Here is a 25,932-nt window from a genome sequence, read left to right as displayed (position 1 = left end):
ACTTGATTGGACCTGCGATGGTATTTTTATTTTCCACTTTTGTAGTTTAAATGATAACTTTACGGATGATTCAAAATTGAAATGATATAAAACAATTTATTCCTTGCTTTTGCTCCTCTCCTGCATATATTCCCTGCCCAACTGTAGTTGCTCTTTAAAATTAAGTGGAGAGAGAAGGATTTGTTTTGCACCAGGGCTTTGGGAAATCTAGAAAGCAGCTGTTCACTTCCACTAGAGCAATGGAGACAGCACAGGCTGTCCTCTGGGAACTGACATAGAGCATAGTACTGCATTATAAATGCCATTTCCTAAATACAGACTAGGCTCCCCACGGCTGATGAATAGAGCTGTGCTGTCTTAGTACAGGGAGTTAAAGAACATTTTCCTCGCTCTTTTTCAGAGCTGGGGGAGGCGTCTCACAGCATTTCTTTTACTCCACTGGTTGTTTGTGGTGTTAGATAAACCTTTAACAATAATTTGTGGACTGACCTTTGTGCTGGTTCTGGCATCACCACTTCCCACCGAGGTGAGCTGCATTTGAGGGCGCAGATCCTTATGAGCAGGGTGAGAAGAGGGCTGTGAGTTTGGGCCCTTCTGCACTTCTAGGTTCAGGGCTGGTTCGATGTGTAGCCCTTGATAAATGGTGTCACAGCATCCTTACATCGCGTTGCTGGTTTGTGAACTGGAGCCTGAACTTCCTCATAGTATGGTAGGGATATAATAAGCCCCGCTAAATGACTGCCAGCTTCACTGCGTGCCTGTCTTTTCTTACTCATCTGAAATAACTTTCCAGTCTCATTATGACAATTAAACTCCTCTTGCATATAGAAAAGAATTAACTTTGTTCAAATAATGCATAGTGAAAGAGATGTGAAATAACAGCATTAAGTTCCCACTAAATAACTGCTGGAGAATTGTCCCAGTAGGAGCTGCTGCTCATAGCCCACCTCCTTGGGTACTTTCTGCTCTCTTCATGTGTCGCCTCTGCATGAAGATATGCCCCTTCCTCTCTTTCATATTCTCATGCACTTTTTGCCACAAGGTAGTCCCTGAGGAGGTAGGAAAGTGAAGGCAATTTGCAGCTCCCTGTATCAGCTGTGAAAAGCCTTCTGCAAAATACAATTAAACAGAGATGTACTCTCTTCCTTAGAGAAAGCAGCCTAAGAAAAGACAGTTCTTTAAGGAAACAAACAAGCTGCAGTGGTTTATTTTATTTATTTATTTATTTTGGAATACATCTTTGGTGAGCTTTTACTGCTCTGAAGGCTTCTTAATTAATCACCAGAACGGAACTGGTTGTCAGCACTCAATATGTTCAGCTGCATGATCTTTTTGCTTCTGAAGATTTGAAATTGCAGTAGCTGGTAATACCTTAGCCTCATTAGAGCTAAATTGCAACTGAAATGTAGGAACCTCCTGTCAACATCACTTCCATGCTGTGCTGCTACCCCAGAGGACCAGAGTTTGCTACACACAGCAGCGATATGACTAGTAATGCAGGAATTAAGAGGGAATTCTGATTTTGTCCTCTGCATGAGGGAAAGATGAAGCTGAAATAGGTAAATGTAAGTTTCCACAGGATGGAGCAAGGATGAGTTACAGTTTCAAAGGAGACAGTGTTTTGGGAATTGAGGAAGCCTTCTGTATTCTCTTGATGCATCCCCTTGGTTAAAACTTAACAAGTAAATTCCTGAAGTTCATTCTTTCTGTCTTATTTTTCAGTCATTTGCCTGGCTATCAAAAACACAGTACCTACCGGCTGCTGTTGAAGTCAATAAAAGCAACCATTATGTTTGCTTTTTAGTAATTGCTTCTGTGCAGGAGATTCTTCCATGTGAATTTGTCCCTTCATTTTTGATTAGAAAACTGGCTGTTTAGAGCAGTGCTATTTGCACATACTGTAAGAAGCGACGAACAAAATTAAATTTTTGTTTGAAAACTGATTCCCAACATTGGGGAAACTGTAGTGTAGATGAAACATTAGGAGGAACCCACTGGAAAACAGGTGAAGATTTTCCTCACAATTATTTAAACAATCTGTAATAATTTGCCAAAACAGTCAGTAGACAATCTCAGCTTTTCATTGAAAAATTGAATAGTTCATTTTTTTTCTATCAAGACAGAACAATATTCAAGGGAAAAACACAGTTTCTGTAATGATAACATTATAATAATAACAACAATGCAACAGTTTTGAGTTGAAGGAAAGGATGCTGGAACAGGAGTCGAAGCAAAATGATGGGTAGCTCTGTGTATTGAGGTTTCCAGGTCTTGTGTCACCAAATAGCATAGCCACAGCAATTAAAATCAGAAAAAAATGTTAAAAAAGATTCACAGAACTCTTCCCAGTTCTCTTTCATTTGCCAGCATTGTCCCTTCGCACGTTGTGCAGCTTCTCATTGTGTACAACCAGGCATCTTTTGCCTCTGATTAGTAAACAAGTTATTTTAGAGTACTCTCTTTTCCTTTTGACTGCAGCCAACAGAACTGATGGGAAAGAGAGCTGACTACATCACTAGATTCGGTAAGGTCACTTCGACTGCTATTGAACATGAATTTTTCAGGTTACTGTACTGTCCATGTTCCCTATCCAAGCGTGCTGTGTTTAATATATTGTAGCTATTTCCCTTGGGAATAAAGCCAGAAACGATGATTTATGTTTAAAAAATGCTGATCTTGTACTTGTGGCTTTGCTACTTCCCTTGAGCTCAGGCAGAGCAGAGTTCTTAACCAGCACATGGTGGTACAGACCGTAGCACAGCATAAGCTGTGACTTGCCCCAAGGCAAATTAAGGACAAGGAAGCCTGAATGGTGCATTTCTTTTCTTGTGTGTGTCCTGTCTCTTTGGAGCAAAAGGATTTCTGGTGTAACAATGACACTAAATGAAAGTAAACAGCACTGATGGGAAACTTGCAAAGAGTTTAGCTCAGCTAAGCACTCCAGTGTTATTTCTTATTAATTATTGAGAGCAGCTTGAAATGGTGGAATACACGAAGGATAACACGAGCTAGAGAACACACAGTATAACTGAGTCACTTTGCTGTTCTTCTGCTCAATGCAGTTCACTGGGGAAGGGCAAGAAGGAGAAGCAGTTTTAGAGTTGTTTTGCCTGTGGGTCAGATGTGTGCGGATGTGGGGACTTTCAGGAGCACCCAGAGAACTCTCTTTGGGTGCATTCTTACCTCAGAAAGCCCGTGCTTTCTTGCCCTTGCTAATACCTGGCTGTCAGCTGGCATGGACAGCCACAGGCTCACCCTGCCCCCTTCTATGCCTGGTGTTGGTAGTGCTCTCAACAGTTTGCTTAAGGAAAATCTTTACCTAGAGTCTATTTTTCACCTAATTTATTCCAGCACATAGCCCTGACTGTGAGAAATTCATTCAGGACTGAGCCATACCATCCTCTTGAGCTTAACAGGACTCATATTGATGATTTAAGGGGGAAAATTGTATAGGTTATTGGCAATGTCATGTGGCATCAAGCTCTCTGCACCTATGAGAATGTATTTTAAATTTTTCTTCTTGGAAAAGCAGTGCATGAAGTAAATCATGCTTTCATAGTAGAGTCAAAGAATCTCTTCACAGGACTGTTTCATCTGGGCTAAAAATTGCCTTAGGATAAAATCAGGGCAGATAGAACTGTTATAATTAAAGTGATGCGGTCAGAGAGTGCATAATGCAAATTACACATACAACAGCATGCAAATGTGTTTTGAGTAAATTGCTTTCGAAAGGTTTAAAAGAAGGGGAGTGGGGACCAGTTTTCAAAACAGGCATCTTAGTGTTGTTTCAAATGCCCTCTGTCTTATGCACTCCAGCTGCTTCTCCAGAAGAATGTGGATTTGCAGTTTCATGTCATATCATAGAATCACAGCATATCCTGAGTTGGAAGGGACCCACAGTTGGAGTCCAAATCCTGGCTCCACACAGAACCACCCAAAAATGAGACCACGTGTCTGAGAGCCTTGTCCAAATGGTTCTTGAACTCCGTCAGGCTCGGTTCCACGACCACTGCCCTGGGGAGCCTGTCCCAGTGCCCAACCACCCTCTTGGTGAAGAGCCTTTCCCTAACACCCAGCCTGACCCTCCCCTGTCCCAGCTCCATGCCGTCCCCTCGGGTCCTGTTGCTGTCCCCAGAGAGCAGAGCTCAGCACCTGCCCTTCCATTCCCCTCGTGAGGGAGCTGCAGGCCGCCATGAGACCTCCCCTCAGTCTCCTCTTCCCTGGGCTCAGCCACTCTTCATATGTCTTGCCTTCTAGACCCTTCACCATCTCTGTAGCCCTTTGGACTCTCTCCAATAGTTTTATGTCCATCTTATACTGTGGTGCCCAAAACTGCATGTAGTATTCAAGGTGAGGCCGCACCAGGCAGAGCAGCGCAGGACAATCCCTTCCCTCAACCAGCTAGCAGTGCTGGGCCTGATGCACCCCAGGACACAGCTGGCCTTTTGGGCTGCCAGAGCATGCTGCTGGCTCATGTTCAACTTGTTGTCTACAAAAACACCCAGATCCCCTTCTGTGGGGCAGCTCTCCAACCTCTCACCCCCGAGTCTATCCATAGACCCAGGTTTGCCCCATCATAGGTGCAGGACCCGGCACTCGCTCTTGGTAAACTTCATATGGCTAGTGATTGCCCAGCCCTCTGATTTGTCAAGATCTCTCTGCAAGGCCTCTCCACCCTCAAAGGAGTCAACACCTCCTCTCAATTTAGTGTTGTCAGCAAATTTACTTAGTACACCTTCAAGTCCTGCATCCAAGTCACTTATGAAAACATTAAAAAGAAATGGCCCTAAAGTGGAGCCCTGTGGAGCCCCACTAGTGACTGGCCACCAGCCTGATGGCAGTGTCAGCCCCACGTAGATGTCTCATGTACTTAAGAGCATCTAAAATGGCTCTTGATGCCTATATTCAGGGATCTGTGGAGCATGGTCCTGCTTTCAGCTCTGTAATAGCGAGTCCTATTGACACACGTTTTTTCTGCATTGCTGTTGGCACTGAGAACGAAGTAAGAACAGCCTTTGTCAAAGGCTATTGTGCATTCATCTCTGCCACACAGTGGGCAGAGGTAGCAGCAGTAACCCCTTCTAACTGAGATTTGAAAGGGAATAACTCCTATTGCCACATTAGGTGTGGGTGCTCTTAATCCCTGCTTGCACCACAAATTACAACTTCTGATTGCGTCAAAGGGCAGCATCACTTATTTTAATAAATTAGGTTTTGAAAAGATCCCAAAAATGAATGTTCCAGATCATATGGAACTGAATGTAGTATTTTCAATCATTAAAATCTTGTCCACACAGTTAAAAAGAAAAAAAAATAAAGTCTGTTGTAACTAGCTGTGTACAAATGAGTAGCTACTTAGGACAGTGGTTAAAATTACCATAAACCCTTGATAGTTCTTGGACTTGAGTTTGAATACTGAAGCATGTACGTGCTGTATCTGTATGTTCTCATTCTCTCTTCTTCTCTTTCTCTCTTTGTCTTTTCCTAACAAGATAATAAATTCAGTTCCCTGAGAACTGTTCTGCTTCTTTTCTTCCAGAATCGTTCACATTCCTGTCTGTGAATAATAATTGCTTTTTAAAGCAGTTGTGTGTGTAGTGGAGGGCAATGTTTTGTGTTTGGAGAATCCTAAGTTTTCTAATAATTAGAGTGAGAGAAGGATCTTGTCTTTTTTTTTTTTTTTTTTTTTTTTTTTTTTTTTTTTTTGTATGCCCATAAGGCAGCCAGCATACTGTTATTCTTTCTAATATGGGGTCATATGTCATTCTAGCATCTGAGTGCCTTCTGGTGCTGTGGTAAGCAGTGTGATTAGGATTTTGTGGACTCTGAATTCCTCTAGACCAAAAACAGAGCTAGAGATTGCATTTCCTTTGTTTTTCCAGCTACTCTAGGGAGCTGTGAGCACACTTTGTATTTGATACTTCCACCTGACCTTGCAAACATCAGTTATAAAACCTTCTTTAGACTGGTTTGCAGTAGAGTGTTTCTTTGGAGCTCAGACAATCCTGGTTTTGCAAATGATTTGGACATCCTCTGAGATTTTAATGCAATTTAACAAAATAATGGTATCTTTGGGTGTTTTAAGGGCTCCTACTTCCAGCTAGATGAGTTAATCTAATAATAACTATATGCTTAGAATTTGCTGGTGATCCAAAATTTGCAGGTTTACATACAGAACTGTATTTTTGCTGAGGAAGCAACATTGTATGAGCTCTGAGAGCTGCCAGCTAGTCTCTGCAGCTTTCATTTGTGTGGCTGAAAGATGAATTTCTCCCTGTAAATTGTGAGCAGCTCCATGGGAATTTAATATGTGTAAAGCAGGGTGTGCATAGCAATAGCAAATGCCATAGTACCACAGTGCAAACACTTCAAAGCAGGAAAACAATGTTTTTCGCGCTGCTTTATTTATTTCAACTAACTCTTGTGCGGCATCAAAAATCATATCCAAGAATAACTTTGAATTCTTGAAAACCCCTGTACTGCATTAAACTGCAGCGGTGGGATGATGAATCAGCATGAGAGAGAAGGAAATATGGCCCTGGGCATTATGCTTTGCCATGCTTTGTGCAAGGTAGGCCTTGGAGACTTGTCATGCTTTATTGACTATTTGGGGAGAAGAAAGAGGTTCTGCAATGATTGCTTGCACCAATAAGTTGTCATAGAAATGCTCTTATCAGGGCATGTTGCCAGAGCAGGAAGGCACTTCAGAGACTTCTGACTAACAAGTTGCCATGCTTGGGGAGCAAATTATCTGCTTTTACTGAGGATCCCTGTAAAAAAAAAAAAAAAAAAAAAAAAAAAAGCTTCAATGAAGCAGCTCTTGCTCTTCAGTTGCAGTTCATCATCAGCCGGCCAGGTGCAGCACGAGGTACCTGCTGCTGGGCCTCCACTTTCCTCTGCTGTGACAGCTGTAGGGCAGAACTACTGAGGCCAGAGCATGACCCTTCCCAGAGATGCTTCGCTGCCTCGTGTGTCTTTGGTGTCAAACACTGAGGCATGTTTGCAGTATTTCTTTTCCAGTTAAGCTTTGGGCAGTAATGACTCTGGAAAGGTTTTGGTTGCAGAGGTTGCACCAAAGCCTAGCCTTTCCATGACTGCCACGTTGCCTTTTGCCACTTGCAGGTTCCACACTGTCTTTATTTTTACATTATTGCTTCTGCTGTTTTCTCACAGAATTTGATGGGCATGCGTTGTGCTTGCTGAATCAGTTTTATGTATGCGATGTGTCTTCCAGGATACCCTAGTTCTTCAAAAACATCCCAGTAAACTTTTAGCAGTTTTGCCTTGGGTGTTCACGCACTGTGAACAGCCTTAGATAGATGCTTTTCAGTCTTCTTACTTTCTTATTCCATTTACCTTCAGGACATGATTGCCTTCTGGCATCCTGTTCCGTCTTTGAGCAGAAAGAGAAGAAAAGGGAAGACATTATAACAACCAGGGTTTTTACTCTTTCTGTCCATATATTATTCTCTGTGACTAAGTGAAGCAGAGAACTCTCTTAGCTCTCAGGCACAGCATTCCCTCTGTATGAGAGCTCTTTTTATAACCTGGATTGCCTTAATTTTTCACCATTCTCTGAACATAAACTATGAAAGTTGTCCCTTTTCTTCCTCCCTGCCTTGTGAATTCCGATTATAAATTGTGGGAGGGTTATGACCAAGGTGTACAGAATACAAGATGTTGCATTTTAAAGGTTTTACTGACACTCATTTGTCATGACCTACATAAGTCACTGGTTGCGTCATGCTTTAAAAAATTAGAAGGAATTAATTCATAAATGAAATTAATGGAAAAAAATGACCATGAATTTTAATAGAAGTGTAATATTAAAAGGAATGGAACTCATTAAGCTTTGAAATATGAGGCAGCCTCTTCATCCACTAGTCTCCACAGCTATGATTATAACTGATGGGGATTCAGGGGTATTAAATTGGCTGCATGAGGGCTTTCTAATTGGCCCATGAATAGCATAAGAGTAAGGGGAAAGGAGAGAGGTGGTTGTAGGGGAATAGCAAAGAAAATCAGGAGTGAGAGCAAAAAATTATTGAGGTTATACCATCCCTATTCTCCAGTTCACATTGAGTTACAATCTTCATCAGCTGCACCACTTGGGGGTTGCTTTCACTAACAGGAATGCTAGAAGAGGTTTTCTCATCTCTTGTATCCTTGCTTGTGTGCACTCCCCAGTTAGAAGGATTCTTCTGTGCAGAGCATGCTCTTTCTCTCTTCTGCCTGTTAAGCAGCAGCCTCTGTGCAACCTGATGCTTCCCTCTGACTACAAAGCCTTCCCATCACTGAGACTAGATACAGAGGCAGCACCTTCCTCAGTTTTGGTTGTTTCAAACTAAACCACAGCTCTGTCCATTGTCTCTCATGATTTCTCTTTTTTTTTTTTTTTTAATTTTTATTTTTATGTTTTTCTGCCAGTCAGTACTAAGGTGTCTTATAAATTCCTGGTGATAAGGTTTCAAAGATGTTCTCCTGGGTCAAAAGCATTCCTCTGCAGCTTGGTACTACCTTACACATGCAGCTGAAATGTATGTGCATGTGCTGTCCGTCTGTCTGTCTATCTAGTTACTAATAATTATCTAGATGTTTAGAAAATTAAAGCTCATCTACTTCGACCAAATTCTTCCACTTGATATTGAAGTTCATTTCTTCTTTGCTCGTGCTTTTTTTGTATGTCTGATTGGTGCTTAGTTCTGGTTCACTTAACATACATTTATAAACTTTACTTTTCACTTGAACTTTTGCCCGTCATGGATTGAGAGGCAAGTTATATTGCCAGCCCTCAGTTAATTACCAGTGCCATTATTTTTTTTATTTGTGGTGCCTGAGCAAGCAGGAGAACAGCAGGTTAAGCCACATTTGCAAAGAGATCACGACTCAATTAGTGCTTATGAGTAAAAAAGAAAAAAAAGGCATAATTAAGGGTATGGCAGTAACACCATTATATGCTTGCCTAAATGCTCAGGAACCTGCTCAAAATTGAAGCCAAATAAAAGAACAAAGGATTAAAAAGGAAGTGTATAAAGCCTTGAATGCAACTGGGAATTTGTGTGAGAGACTCTTCACGCAGAGGAATTAGAGTTAGAGGAGCTTGTTAGAGCAGGGCAGAAAATCTTGGCTCTGGTTTTGCAAAATCAATGAACACAAATGCTCTGGTTTTGGAGGGTTTGCTGCATGGATAGTTTAATTTTGGTTGTGAAAGCAAAAATAAAAAGCACCAGACATTCAGGACCATCCCTGTCCATTACAATTAGGAAGGCAGAAAAGCATCAAGGTTTTGCTTGTAAGCTCTGCTCTTTCTCACTAGGGAAGTTGCTTTTCCCTTTACGTTCAGCTATGCTTCTCCTTCCTCCAGCCATTTGTAGTAATACTAATTGACATTATTGTTAACTACTTGCCTCAAAAAGTGAAGAGTGGCAAACTCAAGAACTGAAGGGATCACTGCATGGGACTTGCCCTTCCAACTTTCTGGATGGGGTGTCTGTTTTGGTCTGCATCGGACGTGCTTTTATAACCTCGTGGTGCTACCAGCAGTTGGAGCTAATTAAGGAGCTAGGTTTTTGGCATATGTGTGCTTCCCTGAAAACTCTATATCTCAAGGGGCATAACATACGTGCTGTTTGTTATCTAGGCAAAATCTTTCCAAATGAGGTGGCAATTAAGGGATTTTTAAAGCAATTCCTGTGAAGAAATTGCTGTACACAGTAGCAGGGATATTCCACGAAAGGTTCTCTAGCTTTTAAAAGTTACGGTAAAAAACTTCTTTGCCCTTGAAATCGGTGTGCTGATTTCAGTGGGAGCAAGGGCACCGTGCCATCCCGTCAGGACACATGATTACTGTGATTTCCAGAGTCTTTCAGAGATCCAAGGGGAAATGCCTGCCCTGCTGAGCTTACAATGTTTTGATATGCTCAATTGCTACCGCATCCATTAAAAGAACAAACAAATGAAAAAACAGAGGAGGAGATTTTCTCCAGCTTTTTTCCTGATGGTATTTTCCAACTGTCTGAGTGAGGACTCAAAGCCTTTTGCCTTTGCAAGCAGATACATATTTAACTTTTGTTCTTCTGTTTGCAAGTGTGTGGCTTTGTTAACACATGTCCAGGAGAAATAAAGAAAACAGAAGCAGAGTGATGGGTTCTTCTGACTAAGGTTGATGCATTGCCATCTACCTTGGGGCTGCAGTGCAGGTCCTGCAGCACCTGTCAAGTCTCCTCTCCTTTTCATTCCCTAGGTGTAGCACTATGTTTGCTGTGTGAGAGCCCCCAGATGTCCACCATCATCATGTCACCAGATCCCACTAGTGCTTGGAGCTGCAGGGATGGAGCCACAGGCTCCGTTTTATCTACGAGGATCACCAAAAGCCACAAAACATTTCAGACCATGGTGTGCAAAAGAAGAAAGAAAGCCAGCAAAACTGTAGACCTCCTTTTCCACTAAAGAGGATGCTCTGGCTTATCCTCCACTGCTGGGCTGAGAGGAAACAGCTCCCCTGGCTGTGCCCTGCTCCTTCCCACGCTGCATGGTCTTCCAGGTTTGTCAGCTTGCTCACTTGCTGGGGCAATCTCTCTCTTTGTGCATTGTACAACTGCTTGCCATTCCTACAGGCTGCTTACTGGGAAAATAAGATGTTCTGCATGAAGAGAATCCAAACACTCTTAAACCTGGATGCCTTTGGCTCACTTCTTTGTGGCGCTGTTTTATCCTTCCTTCTCATTTTTTTAAAAAACCTCTGTACAGCCCCTGTGCAGCCCATTCATATGAGGATGAGTAATTGGACTGGCAGCAATACACAGTTGGACAGTGAAGTTTCATGTACAGTGCAGTAAAAAATAATACTGGCATCACCTCAGCCCATGGCAATGACTAGAAGGTGATTTCTTTTAAGCCTGGATACATTACAGTGACAGTTTTTACTTTCTTTGTGTGTGTGCGTGTGTACAGAGCATCACAAAAGGCAGATGATGGTAAACATGATTTTTTTTTTTAAACTGAGTGACAGATACATCCAGTGATACAACCCCAGAGGTTGTACCTTTTTTTTTTTTTTTTTTTTTTTTTCCATTTACCTAGCTCCACTCCTGGGGGCAGCACACTTCGGTGTCTTGGTGTTCTGTCCTACCACTGCTATGAAGAAAGGATGGCTATTTTGCTCAAAATGGAATTTTAATGCATCCAGATGGCAGCCAGTGAGCATGTGGACTGCTTCTATGGGATGGGAGTATCCACTAAGCTGTGGGGCCTCAGAAAGCATTTGGAAGGGAAAGATTTTGAAACAAATTTTTTGTTGTTGTTATTTTTGGTTTGGTTTGGTTTTGGTGTGAAGGGGAGAGGAAAGGTAAAATTGCATGTGTCTTTTGAAATATCTACAAATGTTTTATGAATCTGCAGAAGTGATTAGGAAGCACGTTCCTTCACAGAGGCTGTGACCCTTTGACAAGGCCCCCTGTGAGCTCAGGGCCACCCTAACCAGCTGAGGCTTGCAGTGGCTGCACTCAGTGCAGGCATTTCATGTGGATCTAAGCGGGCCTGAGGGTGTGATTACATTTGCTTTTCTTATAGAAACATTGGCACCAACCTCTTCCCTTGACGGGTAAAGCAGAGGTGGGCTAACCACCCACAGAATAAACTATAGCTCAGTGTAGGACCTGGCGCAGAGGGCGGATTATCTTAAAGGGCATGGTCCAGAGTCAGTGGGTGCTGAATGTGATCTTACTCTTGTCCATATTTTAATGGATGAGGATGAAGAATTTTTCTTGCTGTGTGTGGGAAGCACAGCAGAGAGTTGTCTACCATGAGTGCAGGAAAGTGCATTTCCTCATCACTGGTTTCTTTAACAGAGCAGAAGGGTGCTCTTGCACCTTCTTGCTGACCTTTGGTAGAAACGAAGTATTAAAACTCAAGAGCAAAGGAGGAGTACCAGTGTTCCAGAGTCATGGGATGCATGATAGAGAGCCTGGTGAGGAATGTTTGCTGGTGGGCATGCAGGTAATAAGGTGGGAAACACTGCTGTGCCCTCCAGAGGAGCAGGGATGTGCTGGCATCAGGGGCAGGCTCCCAGGTACTGCAAGGGGAGAGCTAGGTCTTGGCGGCTCTGAGGGACTGGGTAGGTCAGCCAGCTGTCGTTACTCATACAGAGGGTTGTGCTGGTGGTGTGTTCATGTCCAAAGCAGTAGGGGCTCACAGGGCACAGAGAGATGGTTTGGTGTGTGGTTAATCAGTTGTCATGTGGGCTTGAGTGATTGCCTGTCTATTAAATCTTCTGTTGATGGACTTACAACATGTATTGCTCATCTGTAAAATGATTATAATGGCTATAAATCACTTAAGGGACCTTATAATTCATTTATGAGCCCATTCTTTAGAGTAAAGTGGGATTGATCTTCACCTTCATGCCCAGTATTTTTAAATTACACACATATCCTCCGCAGTGGGCAACTGAATAGAAATGATCCCATGTGTTTCATGGAGGCTGCTTGTTTTCCTCTCCAAGCTTTGGTCCTCATCTTTGTGGCAGTTATCACCCTGCCCTCAAAGATGCTCCACTAAGTCTGGACCAACCCCCTGCAGAGCCTTTGGAGTTGACTGGAGCACGGCCATTTGCTTGGTCCATGGGAAGCTGGTGGGATTCTCAGTGGCTTATGAGGAAAAATGTAAGCTCATGGCCAGCATTGCTTTGCTTTGACCACGGTGATGAGTAGCCTGGTACTACTTGAGAGCATTCCTGAGGTTGTGCTCACTTATATCTATTCGTAGTACTGAGGAATGTACCCAGGGACTGTGGAAACTTGGGAATGATACGTGTTCCCAAACCCTCCTTCTCCCAGTAAAACTTTGTCTGATTGAGTGAGGTCTATGGCAGCTTTGGGCCATCCGGTAATTTCCCTGCTTTTGGAGAGACACCGCAGAGGACTCTCAGGCCTTTTTGCCTGACTTGGAAGGTGTGTAGCAAGGCTGATGGTATAACTCTGGTTATGTTTATGGCACAATTTAGTGCTTCATTCATGCACTGGGACTTCTAATCCCTAAGAGAGAGATCACCTGCTGAACACCACAGAGGTATGGAGTAAACGCAGGAGAGGGATTGCCCTGAGTCAGCTATCAGCTGCCATCTCAGGAAAGGCTGCTCTTCTGCTGTCTGCATGTAGTACCAGCTACGCATGGCCTTACCAATTTAGTTGAGGCAGTACAGCCATATGCAGGCTCTTGCCTGATCAGAACAGCCTCTGAGGAAAACATAATTCACCCAGGAACAGGGCTTCTTCTGGGTACCAGTGAAGATGTGCTGCTGCACTGCTTACATCTGCCTCAGCACAGAGCCCCAAAACACAGTATCCCCATCTTGCAGGGAATAAAAAAAAATAAATACTATATTCCCAGTAGGCAGGATGGATCGTGGTTCCTTTTCTGCTGGCAGCAGTGGGGCTGTGAATCCCATGGGGCCAAGGCAGCCCCAGTGTCCCACAGCTGCTGGGTGCCCGCATGGCTCAGCAGCACCTGCATGGCTCAGCAGCACCCGCATCTCAGACCTCGCTGCCCTCTGAAGCTCTGCAGGGAAAATCACACAGGTTTTTTTATTTATTTTCTCCCCCCTGATTGACCTACAAATGTGTCATCCAGCTGGACTGCTGCTGCTGGGAAAAGACTGCCAGGGCATTTTATTTTTTTCAAATGAAGATCTAAAACGCTTCCCTCCCACCCCCTTACTTTTTATATTAGCCTCTTGGAAATCAGAAATTGAAATCTGTTTTCTCCCTCAGGTTTTCTTTTTTTTTTTCTTTTTTTTTTTTTTTTTCCCTTTTATCCCTTAGACTGCTTGAGCATTTGATGGCTGCTTTTTAAAGGTAGACTCTAAGTTCAAAAAACAAACAAGCAAAGAAAAAAAAATACTATATTGGCAGGGGGAGGATGTTAATACACTTTGTGGAAATGCTTTGCAGATTTCAGGCAAGGATGCTATAGGCAATATTAGCATGGACTGCCTGCCATAAATACCTCTGTGCCGCTCCAGCACAGATGTGGGTTGCCAACAAGCAGCTGGCACCAGACGATATTGTCCGTAGATCCCGTGTGATTCCATGCGAGGCTCTACGGTGTGTAGTGAAGGAGATGCCTATAGGTGCTGGAGTGCCTCGTGTCTTTTGGGAGGTTATTCCCAGGTCTGCCCTGTGTCCTGCAGACCTCACCCACTTGAGGAGCACTTAAGAGTCCCAGCTGAAATTGTCTCATTATGGTACAGGCTACGGTACACCTCAGGTCATGTTGTCGTGGAGGCTTGACATCCAAACATTGGTCCAGCAAATGATGCCCATTCCCCTCCGTACCTGGCTTGTGCGTTGGGGTGCAATGTCCCATGGTGTCTGGAGGTGATGCTGGTGATCTTTGCTTGAAAGAAAAGCGACTTATAATGAAGATGTACAAAGGAAGTTTAAAGATTTGGGGATGGCTGACCTGTGGTTTTTGGCGGCTTGTAACTGATATAACTTCTCCCTGTTACAACACCAACCACAAGAGGTACAGCAGGATTAGCTGTCCTTCACTTGTCTCCTTCTAATTCCAGAGCGATTTACCCTTCACTTGGATACTTGGTACTAGTGACACTAAAAATATAAACAAGTGATTTGCTGTTGGTGGTGTTGTGGGACAGAAGGGGCTGTCCCCTCTCTGTGCACGACCCAGCGTGCAGCGACAGCCTGACACTTGATGGCACCCTCCGCATGGTCTCAGTTTGGGCTCAGATGCAGTTTGATCCCTTCTGATGTTGCTGCTTCTAGATGGTGCCCACCTGCTCCAGCACCAGTTAATTACCCTTTTCCAGGGCTATCATGAATGCAGACTAGTTGTTATTCACCGTGAACTCTTGCCTGTCCCCTGCACGACCTCACCCCCTTATTATAATCGCTTGAAGCAGCTCAGCACCGAGGGAAATCCCGAGGACAGTTGAAACAAACAAATGAGACCTGAAGCCAGGAGCTTTCAGCCACAAAAGACTTCAGTTGTAAGCTCAGCTCATCCAGACACCAAAAAAAGTCACCAGGCTCTGCAAATGCTGCTGCAGTGTGCCAGCCCCAGTTGCTTGCTGCGGGGAAAGCATAGCTTTCTCCATTTTCAGAGTGATGCTATTGCAGTTTCTCTAGGATTGGGGTGAACTTCATTAGCTCCATAGAGCACTAGGCAAGTCGAAAGGGATGAGGGGAGGCAGGAAGCCACTATATGCCATTGCCATGCAAGGAGTTACAGCATTAGAGTTTGGCTGTACTGTGCTTTCTGATCCCCTTGCTCACCTTCAGCAGGGGGAGATGCTCCAGCTCTTACAAGGTATTGATTAGCAATGAAAATAACGTGTGCGGTGATGGTGTCTGCAGACTCCCTCCGTGAAACTTTCCAGCCAAAACTAGGTCAGGTTTAAAAGCCTAACGTGGGCACTGAAGCACAAAGGCAGGGAGAGAGATGACTTGTTCCCAGTAATGATATTTAAACAAAAGGAAAAGGCCGTCATTCTGTTTGTTTAATGGCTGCAAGCTGATCGGGTATTTCACCACAGCTGTGTTTTGCTTTCAGATGCTGTCACGGTGTTTACTTGCAGGGACAGGACAATGAGTAGCAGGCAGAGCCTGGCAGGGAGAGCGTTACAGCAAAGTAGCTAAATAGTGTAATTTTTCTCTTTATAATTCTGATAAATTGCAGTGGCCGTTATCCACACGCAGAATGAGAGCTGCTCCACTGGCCTTGTGGGCAAAGTAGCTAAGGTGGAGTAGGCCATTATCTCTGTTTTGTAGACAGGGATCCAATAATAATGGGATAAATGACTTGCTCTGGGTCTAAAGAAAGTCTTTAGCACAGCTGTGTACTGAACCAGTGCCATGTGCTTGCATCCTGCCTGAAGTACAAACCCTCTTTTATTTAAAAGAGAGGTTGGCTAACTTGTTTTTGCCACATGCCAGTTTCAGCAGCAGACGTGGTGGCAATTGGTATGGCAGCAGGTGTACAAATCCTCAGGCAGTGGCAGACCTCACCTCCTTTATGGTCTGTGCACCCCCATGAAGCACTACGGAGAGCCAACGCAACAATTTGGGAGCCTCTTGGATTTTACTCTTTACTGTTGTCTCTCACACTGGTGTCTCAGTGAAACCCATCTTCACCCCTGCAGGAGACAGGCAGTGAGAAACCAGGGTGCCCTTAGCAGTCCCTTGGGCACCTCTGACCGATGTGGACACCTCCTCCATGGCCAGCAGTTGATGGCCTGGGGAGAGAAATGTTCCTCCAGGGTCCAACTCTTCCTCTCCTGAGACCGGTGTCTGAGGTAGGATGGTTTCCTTGCTAGGGTAACCTCCCCTCTTTCCCTTGTCTGCAGAAGGAGACTAAAAAATTAATTTTAGATCCTGTTCTACAGTTTTCAGGAAAAGCAGAATCTGCTGTATTACCAGTCTCAAATCCTGCTGGGCTGCACCAAGACACTGAGCTGATTTTCTTTAGCAAAAATATCAACATGTAATAGTCTCCAAGGGCTACTGATAACGGAGTCACCGTACACATCAAGAATGCAGTGTTGCTTTGGTAATTAATATTTACTGTGTGCTTTTATGCTCTTGGAGGAAAGGCCTGACTAAAGGAGCAAAATATTGTGACTACAGCTCCTAAAGTGAGACAAAGGGAAGGGATTAGGATCTGGCTTGCCATTGCATTTTGCACGAGGGAGGCTTTTATTCTAGGGAGGCTTTAAGGGAGGCTGCATCACTGCAACCTCTGAACGCCTTCTGGTAGTGCACTAAGAGATGCTACCAACATCTGCCACTGAGTCACCCTCCTTTCCTGCTTTTCCCAGAGCTAGAATGGTATGTGCTTTTTGTAAAGAAATATGCAGCTTTGTATCCCATCTAGCGTGTGCCAGGGGCCCTAAAAATGCTTAGCAGTCTGCTTAAATAAATTCTAAAACTCTTCAGGTTGTTATGCTACTTTACAGCGGGTAGCAAAGATGGTTATCCCCACGGTATGCCGGGTGGGGAGCCAAGGCAGAGAGACTGAGAATCCACCATACAAAGCACATGGACAGCAGAGCCAAAACCAGGCACCAAGTCTCGTGGTGCCTTGGTGTTTCTTGTTAGTGACGAGCTGGGGAAGCACATTTGGCAGTACGTGGCTGATACAGGAGTCACGGTTGCACACCAAGGTGTTGGTGGGAGATGCTTTGCTTTCTGTGAGCCCAGATATACAAATGCAATACTGGGGTCGGTGGGGAGGGCTTTCAGCCTTCCCTTCTCCTTCGCCAGGCAGGTTATTGGGGTGGCCACTGCACTGGTTTATATACACTCTGACTCATTCTGTGGGATGGAGCCCTTTTCCTTGCTGACATTAGTTTCTCTTGTGCCAAGCCCCCATCAGAAAATGCCTGCTTTATTAGATCTCGTTTTAAGCAAAACCAATATTTTACCTTGTCCTTGAACATGCTGCTCATTTATAAAGCAGATCCATGAGATGGCTGACATTTTTCAGGGAAGATGAAGGAGGCTCAGTATCTTATAAATCAGTCAGTTTGGAGCTTTCACTGTGAGTGGTGTTTCTAAAATGCTAACGTCATCTCTAATTTCTCAAAATTACACTTAATTTTTGTTTTGGTTGTTCACTACTCTGTTGGTATAGGAAAACAGTTTACAATTAACTCTGGATGATAAGATTTAATAAGAGCTTTCACACATTTTTATCCTACTCATCTGTTTTGGCTTGTAAATGCAACATTGACTTTTGATTTCTTTAGTGGTCGGACAGCTGGCTGAATAGGAGTTGAGAATTTCAAATATACAGGAATCATGAAATGAGTTTCCTTGGATTAGTAGTAGAGTTAATTTTCTGTTGCGGGACTGTATTTATCATGTTACCCATAGGCTCATTTATTTTATCAGTTTAAAAAATGACTTTGCATCATGTCACCTATGCCAAAGGAATAATTTATGAAGTGATAAAAGGAGGTCTGCTGAGTTAGCACAGATTGCCATTTGGTTACCAAAATTTGGTTACAGGTTACCAAATACAATGATTTCCTCTGAAATCTTAAGCATTTTGTCAACTTCTCTGTGCTTCCATTTATTTGTCTTAAAAAAAAAAAAAAAAAAAAAAAAAAAAAGTTGTACCAGGTATTAGGGTCTTACTTAACTGAGCCCTTATGCAAAGCCCTTTGCATACAGTCTAAAGGCAGAATACGCATCTTCTTCGTTACTCCTAGTGGACATCTTAAACACATGACACTTCTTCCTGGTCAGTAGGCACAAGACTGAGACTGTTGGAAGTATGTACTTGAACTAGTTAGTACTTGAACTAGTTAGTCTTTTTTTGAGAATGTGGCTCTAAGATGAAAATAAACATGATTTTTCTACGCCAAAAGGATGCTCTGAGGTTGGAAGAGGTCATGTACAGTCTGGGAGTCTTTTTCTTTTGCTGTTGGAAGGTCACTTGATTGTTTTGTATCTCTTTTTTCCTACCTTTCCAATCTGTGACACCTGTGCCTTTAGAGAATAGTTGGGTAAGGTCCTTCAAAAAGAAGAGACCTTGCTGGACAGGTTATCTCCTTGTGGCTGATCCCAGAAGAATCCATGCAAAAAGGAAAACAAACAAGCCCAAACAATCCATCCTGTGTTAGCAATACTGCTTGGTAGAAGATGAGTTTTTCTCCTCTGAGCTTGGAAACACTGTTCTTGTAGAGTTACAGTGATGCATGTTATAGCTCAGGAAGGAAACGAGAAGGTTATGAAGCTGTAAAAATTCTCCTGTTCCAAAATGTGTCCTGGGCTGCCCAGGGGAAAATGCCTTCATACCTGATGGAAAAGGAGATTCATATGTTCCCTGATTTCTCCCTCATAACTGATTTAGATAAGGGTGATGTCAAGAAAATCTGGGACCCTGAGAGACCCCCCGGGGACCAGCAGTGACTCTGACTTTCTGAAGGACTGGTGTCGGTGGAGCCCCAGAGCATTAAGCTGCACAGGGAGGAACAGGGCACTGCACATGGCTCCAGGCTCTCTGCACACTCCAAGCAGCATCTGAATGATGTTTTCCAGGTTCTTCTTTCTCTCGAGCTTGTGGAAAAGGCAAAATCTCCTATTCTACGTTCATCACGGTACTTCCTTGCTGAGGAGGATCACGCTGTACTCTGGCTTAATCCTATTTGCTTGGCAGGATGAACACCTGGAAATAATAAGCCTTTAACTAGGGGTTCAGCTTCCTGAGTCCCAGGATGAGTCTGGGAAATATCATCCCTCACACAGAACAGGAACAAAATCTCACCCCCCAATTGTGATAGGCATTGGCTTTATTTATTTATGTGGATTTTGTGGCAAGCTCTTCTGCCTCAGTTATTAAATGTGATAGCTCATGCACTTTTCAAGAAAAAATTATAGGTTCAGTCATTGTGGGACTGGCCGATAGATATTAAAATGCTATTTTGAAAACTCATACTCCCCAAGAGGCCCATTCCTTAATGGTGGGCTTAATAACAAATGAGATTTGAAAATGGTATTCAGGCAGTGTACTGACTTCTACAACACCTCTTAAAAAAATTGTGATTTTTAAAAGTCACTGTAAAGATATTTCCTTCCACCTCCTCCACCATATTACTCTAATGTCTTGGGAAATAGTGTGGGCACCACACTGCTTCTTCTGCTCAGAGCCAGTGATGCAGGTGGACTGATCCTGCCACTTGTGAGGCCAACAGTAAAATATCGTGTCTGTCAGTGGGGGCAGGATCATTAGAAAATTTACGTGGAAATTAAAACAGAGGATCTGTCCCTAAGTCCTTAGTTTGGCAGTAGGACTCCCCAGCCCTTATTGCTCTCCTTGGATCGTAGCTCTCACTCCACCTGAGCTTCATTGCTGTCCCTGCTGATATTTCTCCATCTGTTTACAGTGGATGCACTGGTACAGATTGTGTCTGCATCGCAGTCCAAATGACATTCAAATCACTGACGTCTGTGCAGGAGAACTAATCCCTTAGGTGATGCAGCTGTGTAGCGGCGGCTATCTTGGAGCACTCTGATGCTGTATGCATGGCACTGCGAGAGACAGGGTGCCACAGGGAGAAAGCCACCTCCTCCTCTTCTGTGTGCTGCAGGTGTCAGCAGGCACAAATTAGGATGGCTTGGACGGGCCCACTCCATGTTTATACCAGCTGCATGTGAAGAAAATACACAAAGGGCTATTTCTTGAGCAGTACGCAGTGAGTTGTCTCCCACCCTGACAGGCAGGAGGAGGGAGAGAGCTGCAACACACTTATTTTACAACAGTACAAATATCCCCACATGCCATTCTCACCTGTTGCTCCTTGCCTTCTCTCCTAGGGAGCAGCAGCCTCTCCCGGGTTTGGTCTGACTAACAGCTGAGCCAGCAGAAACCACAGTGGTCAAGCCTGACAGCACGGCAATAATAAGGCCCGGGCAGCACAAAGTCAGATCCAATTGAACCTCCTCAACTTTGAATTTGTCCAGGTCAGAACTTTTCTAGAGTCTGTCAGGCACCATTTGTCTCTCTTTCACATGCCTCATTTCTCTTACTAATGGCCATCACAGGTAAAATGTGGTGCATATGCAGGACAGACCTCTGCGATCCATCTGTCCCCCTTGGTTTGATGGTTCCTGGGAGCTGCAGTGAGGCAGCAGGCAATGAAGCAGGTTCTGGTTTGCTCTACGTGAGAGATGAACCAGGGTTTTGCCTGGTAAATCGTATTTCAAGGTGACCAAAATATTACATTTGGGTCCCCAAGGATCCATGTTACTATTGATTTTAATGAATGGTCTAAAAGGGGCTCTGTAGTTAGGCAGCAAATGTGAAGGTGGCATAAAATGATTAAGAGCAATAAAAGCTGGAGAAGAAAAGACAAAATCAAGAGGGACCTAATAAAGCTGGAATAATGGTCAATTCAGCAGCAAATGAAGCTCAGTGTTGCAAGAAAATTTATGCCATAAAGAATGATGTTAACTCTTTTTATGCATTCTTGAGTTCTGCATTTTGCTCTGAAAAGATCTGGGCTCTTGACAGACAGCTTAAAGAAAGCTGCTATTCAGAGCCTGGGTGTGATAACCCATGCAGTATGAGAGATGACAGGTCACGCAGCCTTCCTAGACGAGACAGAGATGGATGGTAGGAAGGGAAAAGGAAATCATCAGAGCCCGTAGTGCTTGCCCATGGTTGCTCATAAAGCCAAAGGTAGAGTAGAGGGCTTCCAAATGTCATGCCTAGGGCCAGACTCTGAACTGCGTGGATAAACCCTCAGAGGTTAGGCCATTAACTGAGAGAAAAGCACTTGCAGAGGGCCATTGCATCATATGGATGGCCGTGGTAGGGGCATGAGTCATTCTTTGTCTCGCTCTGTTAGTTAGAGAGCTCAGATGGGTTGTTTAGGCCACATGCTCAACTTTAGGGGTCTGGAATTAGTGAAACGACTTACACTTTCTGCTACTTTTTTCCTCTGAACCATTTAGGTTACACATAGGACTGTGGCTGTCACTTGGAGGTGTCTCCTGGTGTGGCAAAGCCCAGACCTGTGGCAAGCTGAGCTTCTGGTTGTAAACCACCACAAGCAGGCTTTGTGTAGTGCTGCAAATGTCCGAGCACACTGCCAGGCCCAGCCTTGAGGAGCCCCAGGGTAGGAGACTGAGGACCTGTGTGATCAGCATATTTGTTTCATTGCCAGCATGTGGCACCGTACATCTCCTTTGGGCTCATTCTTCTCCCTTATTCTACTTTGGGCCCTGATGTGTCAGCAAATGGATCGTTTTTACATCTCATCTGTAAATGCAGAGAGACCTTCAGTTTTGTTTGTGGGAGGGTGATAGATGCAAGTGTTGATTGTTTGCATAGAGATTTCACAGTCTGCAAAAACACTGTCACCTGTTCCACAGAATGGGAAAAATCCAGGCTGCCAACCATCTACTAAACACCAGCTGGTAAGTGTCACAGCATCAAGCTGTCCAAGTATTGACTGGGCTCACGAGTTTAGGCAAAACAAGGGGGTAATCAGAGAAGCCAACTGCAGCGCGCGGCTTAGGAAAGTGGAGGATTCTCCTTGGAGGGTTCCTGAAGGTGTGAGTGCAAACACCTGACAAAAGTGCCACTGGTCCTTGCCTGCTGTGTGACACACAACCTGGGAGGTTGGTCTCAGCCACTGTACAGCCTCTCTAGCAGAAGCCACTGCTGGGGGCTTCTCTGGAGTAAAAGCAGACCTTGGAACACCTTTTCCTGGGAAGAGCCTCAGTAAATGCAGTAGGTGCCTTCAAGTTGAAGGCAACGTGATTCTGGACTGCATTTCTACTTCCCTTCCTCCCACTCTACCTGCAATGGTAGAGGTGAAGCAAACTGGTCTCAGGACGTGAGGAATTATCTGGAAGCTTTTTGTTACTATAGATTGTGGCTAAAGCAAAAGATGGAAATGGTCTGTAAATACTGAACTGTAGCTCTGCAGAGGAACACAGTTATCTGAGTGCATTGTGGGCTTGTATGGCAGCAAGGGATGCTTTGCTTGTGCTCCCCAGGGAAGGCTTTCAACACTGAACATATTGATGTTGTGGAAGTTTGCCCAGAAGGCTATGTAGCCTTAGCAGTTGGAGGTTTTCAGAATAATCAGGCATCTGCTTAAAGTACATAAAATTGATTATTAATTCAGACAGGGAAGTGGTGAGATAGATGTGCTCTCTGTCTTTCTTCCTGCCCTACATTCTGTGATTCCTGTTGAATCAGGGGGTGAGCAAGCTCTCAGAAGTCTCTCAACACCAGTTTTACATGCTGCACCTCACTTCCTTGATCATGGTGGTTACAGTTCTTTGTCTAGTGTTATAAAATCAACACAATATGTGAGGGTAAGTGCTACAGCATGAGTAAAAGAATCATTATCAGGTATATTTCCTTGCTCTTTCCCCAGAGGTGTAAAGCTCCAGTTCCAGGGGTAAGCAGAACCCATGGCATATTACACTTACAAAAGCAGAGAGTTTCATCATGGTAGGTTGAATAGCCACTTTTTTACCCTGTTGTTTGATGCTGCTGTCTTAAATTGGTGCAGTCTAAGATTCGGCAAAGTGGAGGCAGCAGTGTTTTGTGCATGTCTGCAACAGAAACTGAGCACAATATGCCTATGGTAACTGGGTGATTATGTCTGCACATGTATTTCCTGGGTAATTTGAGATGGAGAGAGTTCTTAGCTAGAAAGACACATCATTGCAGACTGTCCTGCTTCCAGAAGTCTTTTGCCACATTTCATGGAACTTGTGTTAGTTAATTTCCCCGTTTCTCCTGTTTACACAGGCAAACAAGATAAGATCTAGGCTCAAAACTTTGGTTGCAGAGTAAAACTGACCATCAATGAATATTGCACGTTATAGTCCATTATATTTCTGAAGGCATGAGCTTCTGTCAGAGCTATGTAACTGGCATCCAAGCGTCTCAATGCCCCAGCTCTAACATTCCAAAAAAATCAGCCAAGACTTTCTTTTGACTCATATGGATCAGAAATGTAACTACTCTGATGGGCTACACATGAGCCGACTCACTGCTAAAGGCAGCATCCAAGTGAACATCAATAAAAGAAGCAGGCAATCTGCTCAGACCTGCAAACTGAAGGCTTGTCTCCTTGACACAATGCTGATGAGCCATTTCTTCTTGATGCCTGAGGCATGTGACAAGCCACAGATAAGCATTAACTGCTGTGTGCAAAGTAGTCAATAAATTGCCATCAGACTTTCCCTTCTGTTTAACTTTTATTAAAAGAGGTGCTAAGGTCCCGTACTGTATGCAGTACATCATATTTATTACCAAAATTAACAAATATACAAAACTTATACATGTAATTTTCTTACATCCATTTATTGGTCTATAATACTGCATTTGTTCAAGTAGGTTATCTACAGTATGTAAACATCCCTTGGATTGACCTCACACAGATTAGGAAAGCCCATCTAACCCATGTAGTTACCAAATATAGCTTTATCTTTTTTTTACTTTTTTCTTTTTTTTTAATTTATTTGGCTTTCATTGGTAGAATCTAATCTTCACATTTGGCACGTGGAAGAGACATCTACAGTGCAAAAGAGGCAGATTTTCTGGTTTTGTTCTGAGCAGTTTAGCAGTGTAATGGTTTTAAAGAGTCAAGAGGAGAATAAATTTACACAAACTTGATAGGAGATGGATTAGTATTAACGTCAATGACTCATAGATCAGCCATTAAACTAGAGCAGAAATTCAAAGCCTCTTCCCCAGCCCTCTCAGCCAGGTGGAAAAAAAATCTCAGCCTTGTTCTAAAGGTTTAAAGAAAGGACTCTGATAGCAACAGAGAGAGGAGGTTTAGTTTACAGAGAGACCTCTGAGATCCCAGTTTCAATTTTCTGCTCTGTGAATTTTTTTCTCTTGTTAGCAAGCATTTCTTTTTTTTTTTTTCCTTTTTTTTTTTCCCTCCTCCTTCTTTATTTCCCCTCCTTTTTGATGGGGGGAAAAATAACCAGTGGGGTTATTTTCTTTTCTGTGCTGATAATTTCTCAGTGAGCTGGAGATTACAATTAGAGTTTACAGGTCTTTGAACCCATATGTATAGAGCTCAGTAAGCTGCCATATATAGGAGAGGGAAAGGGGAGAGAGAAGGAAAGTAATGTCATTATATTCTAGGAGTGGAGCTTTCCAATTTTTCTGTAAAAAAGCAGGAAAAACTTTCTTCCTTCTGCTTCTCATTGTTTCAAAACATGACTTAATTTAACTGAGTAAAGCTGATCCAGAGAGACCTTCATTCACACCCTTCTTCCCATTCTCATTCAAGCACCGTATTGCTATTTTAGGAGGCCTCACCCATGTCCATGGAAGCATCTGATGAGAATGGACCTAATCGGACACCGTTTCGCATAGAAACCCCTCTGCAATTCCTTGCCCATTACCACAGAGCCCCGCTGCTGTCCGTGGCACCGTACATCTCGGCCAGCTTTTTGAAGCGTGGCCCCCAGTCCGTCAGGTAGTCGTAGCTCTGGTCTGAGTCTGTTGTCACCGACTGTAGGGAGCTGAGTGACTCTGCCACTGAACCATTCCCTTCAAACATGTACGTCTGGAGGGAGTCGAAGGGAGGAGCCCAGAGGTCCATGTCAGCCTCATACAGCTTGGCGAGCACATAGTTATGGACGTTGTTGTCCATGACGCACGCCTGAGGCACGTATCTGGAGAGGCTCTCTATTTCAGGGAGCATGTCCTGCCTGTTTTTTAACACAAGCTGGGCTTCCCGTGGGTTCCACATGGCAGCGATATCGAAGGCCTCCGTGTCCTCCTCCCCACCGCCTTCATCATCATACCTGACGATGTTCTCATGGATGTTCTCCTCCTCGTCAATGATGTATGGCTGCTTCCGCTGGCGCCGCATGGAGAGGATGAGGAGCACCAGCACTGCAGGAGGCAACCAAGACATAGGGCCATCAGTAAGACGGCAGATCTTGCAGGGGCTTTAATGTGCGTTGAATGTGTGTGTGTTGAAGTAATACCTCATGAACCAAGAGCCCAAACAAGGGAACCAAAGTGCTTTTTACACCAGCAGCTAACAGGGGAAGTAGAAGGTCTGGACAAGGAAAGGATGAAATACATTTGTGGAGAACAAAGGCAAGATGTCCAGCTTTCAGTACTTCCTTGTGACACACCCCTTCCTAGAAAGCAGGGCCGTACCAGACGGCCTGGCACACTGGGGATCTGCCAGAAATACTTGCAGGCCATATTTTTCCCCTATCTCTACACCCCAGAGTCTGAAGTCATATGTAGCTGACTATATCATCTGTTCCTTGACTTGGCCCTTTATGAATGTGCGTGTCTACAAGTAATTTATATACATACATGCGTGTGTGTGTGTGCGTTTGTATCCTTCACCTTTGCTGAATAAGCACCCCCTGGCTCGAACAGAAGAGCTTGTCCCCACCCAGGAAG

General features: G+C 43.9%; 1 protein-coding gene across 2 annotated transcripts in view; it reads right to left on the bottom strand.

Moving 5' to 3' along the window:
• Nucleotides 1-23,732: 23,732 nt before the first annotated feature.
• Nucleotides 23,733-25,932, bottom strand: part of CDH20 (cadherin 20) — a 115,268-nt gene continuing 113,068 nt past the window's right edge. For both annotated transcript variants that reach the window (XM_040548838.1, XM_040548839.1), the window contains one exon: nucleotides 23,733-25,404. In XM_040548838.1, the coding sequence (XP_040404772.1) occupies nucleotides 24,905-25,404 (500 nt within the window). In that variant the 3' untranslated portion in view covers nucleotides 23,733-24,904. The remainder of the gene's footprint in view (nucleotides 25,405-25,932) is intronic.

This window comes from Cygnus olor, chromosome 2 (assembly GCF_009769625.2).
Source record: "Cygnus olor isolate bCygOlo1 chromosome 2, bCygOlo1.pri.v2, whole genome shotgun sequence".
Taxonomy (NCBI): domain Eukaryota; kingdom Metazoa; phylum Chordata; class Aves; order Anseriformes; family Anatidae; genus Cygnus; species Cygnus olor.
The sequence above is the reverse complement of the archived record's forward strand: the minus strand, read 5'-3'. Positions and strand labels throughout refer to the sequence as shown.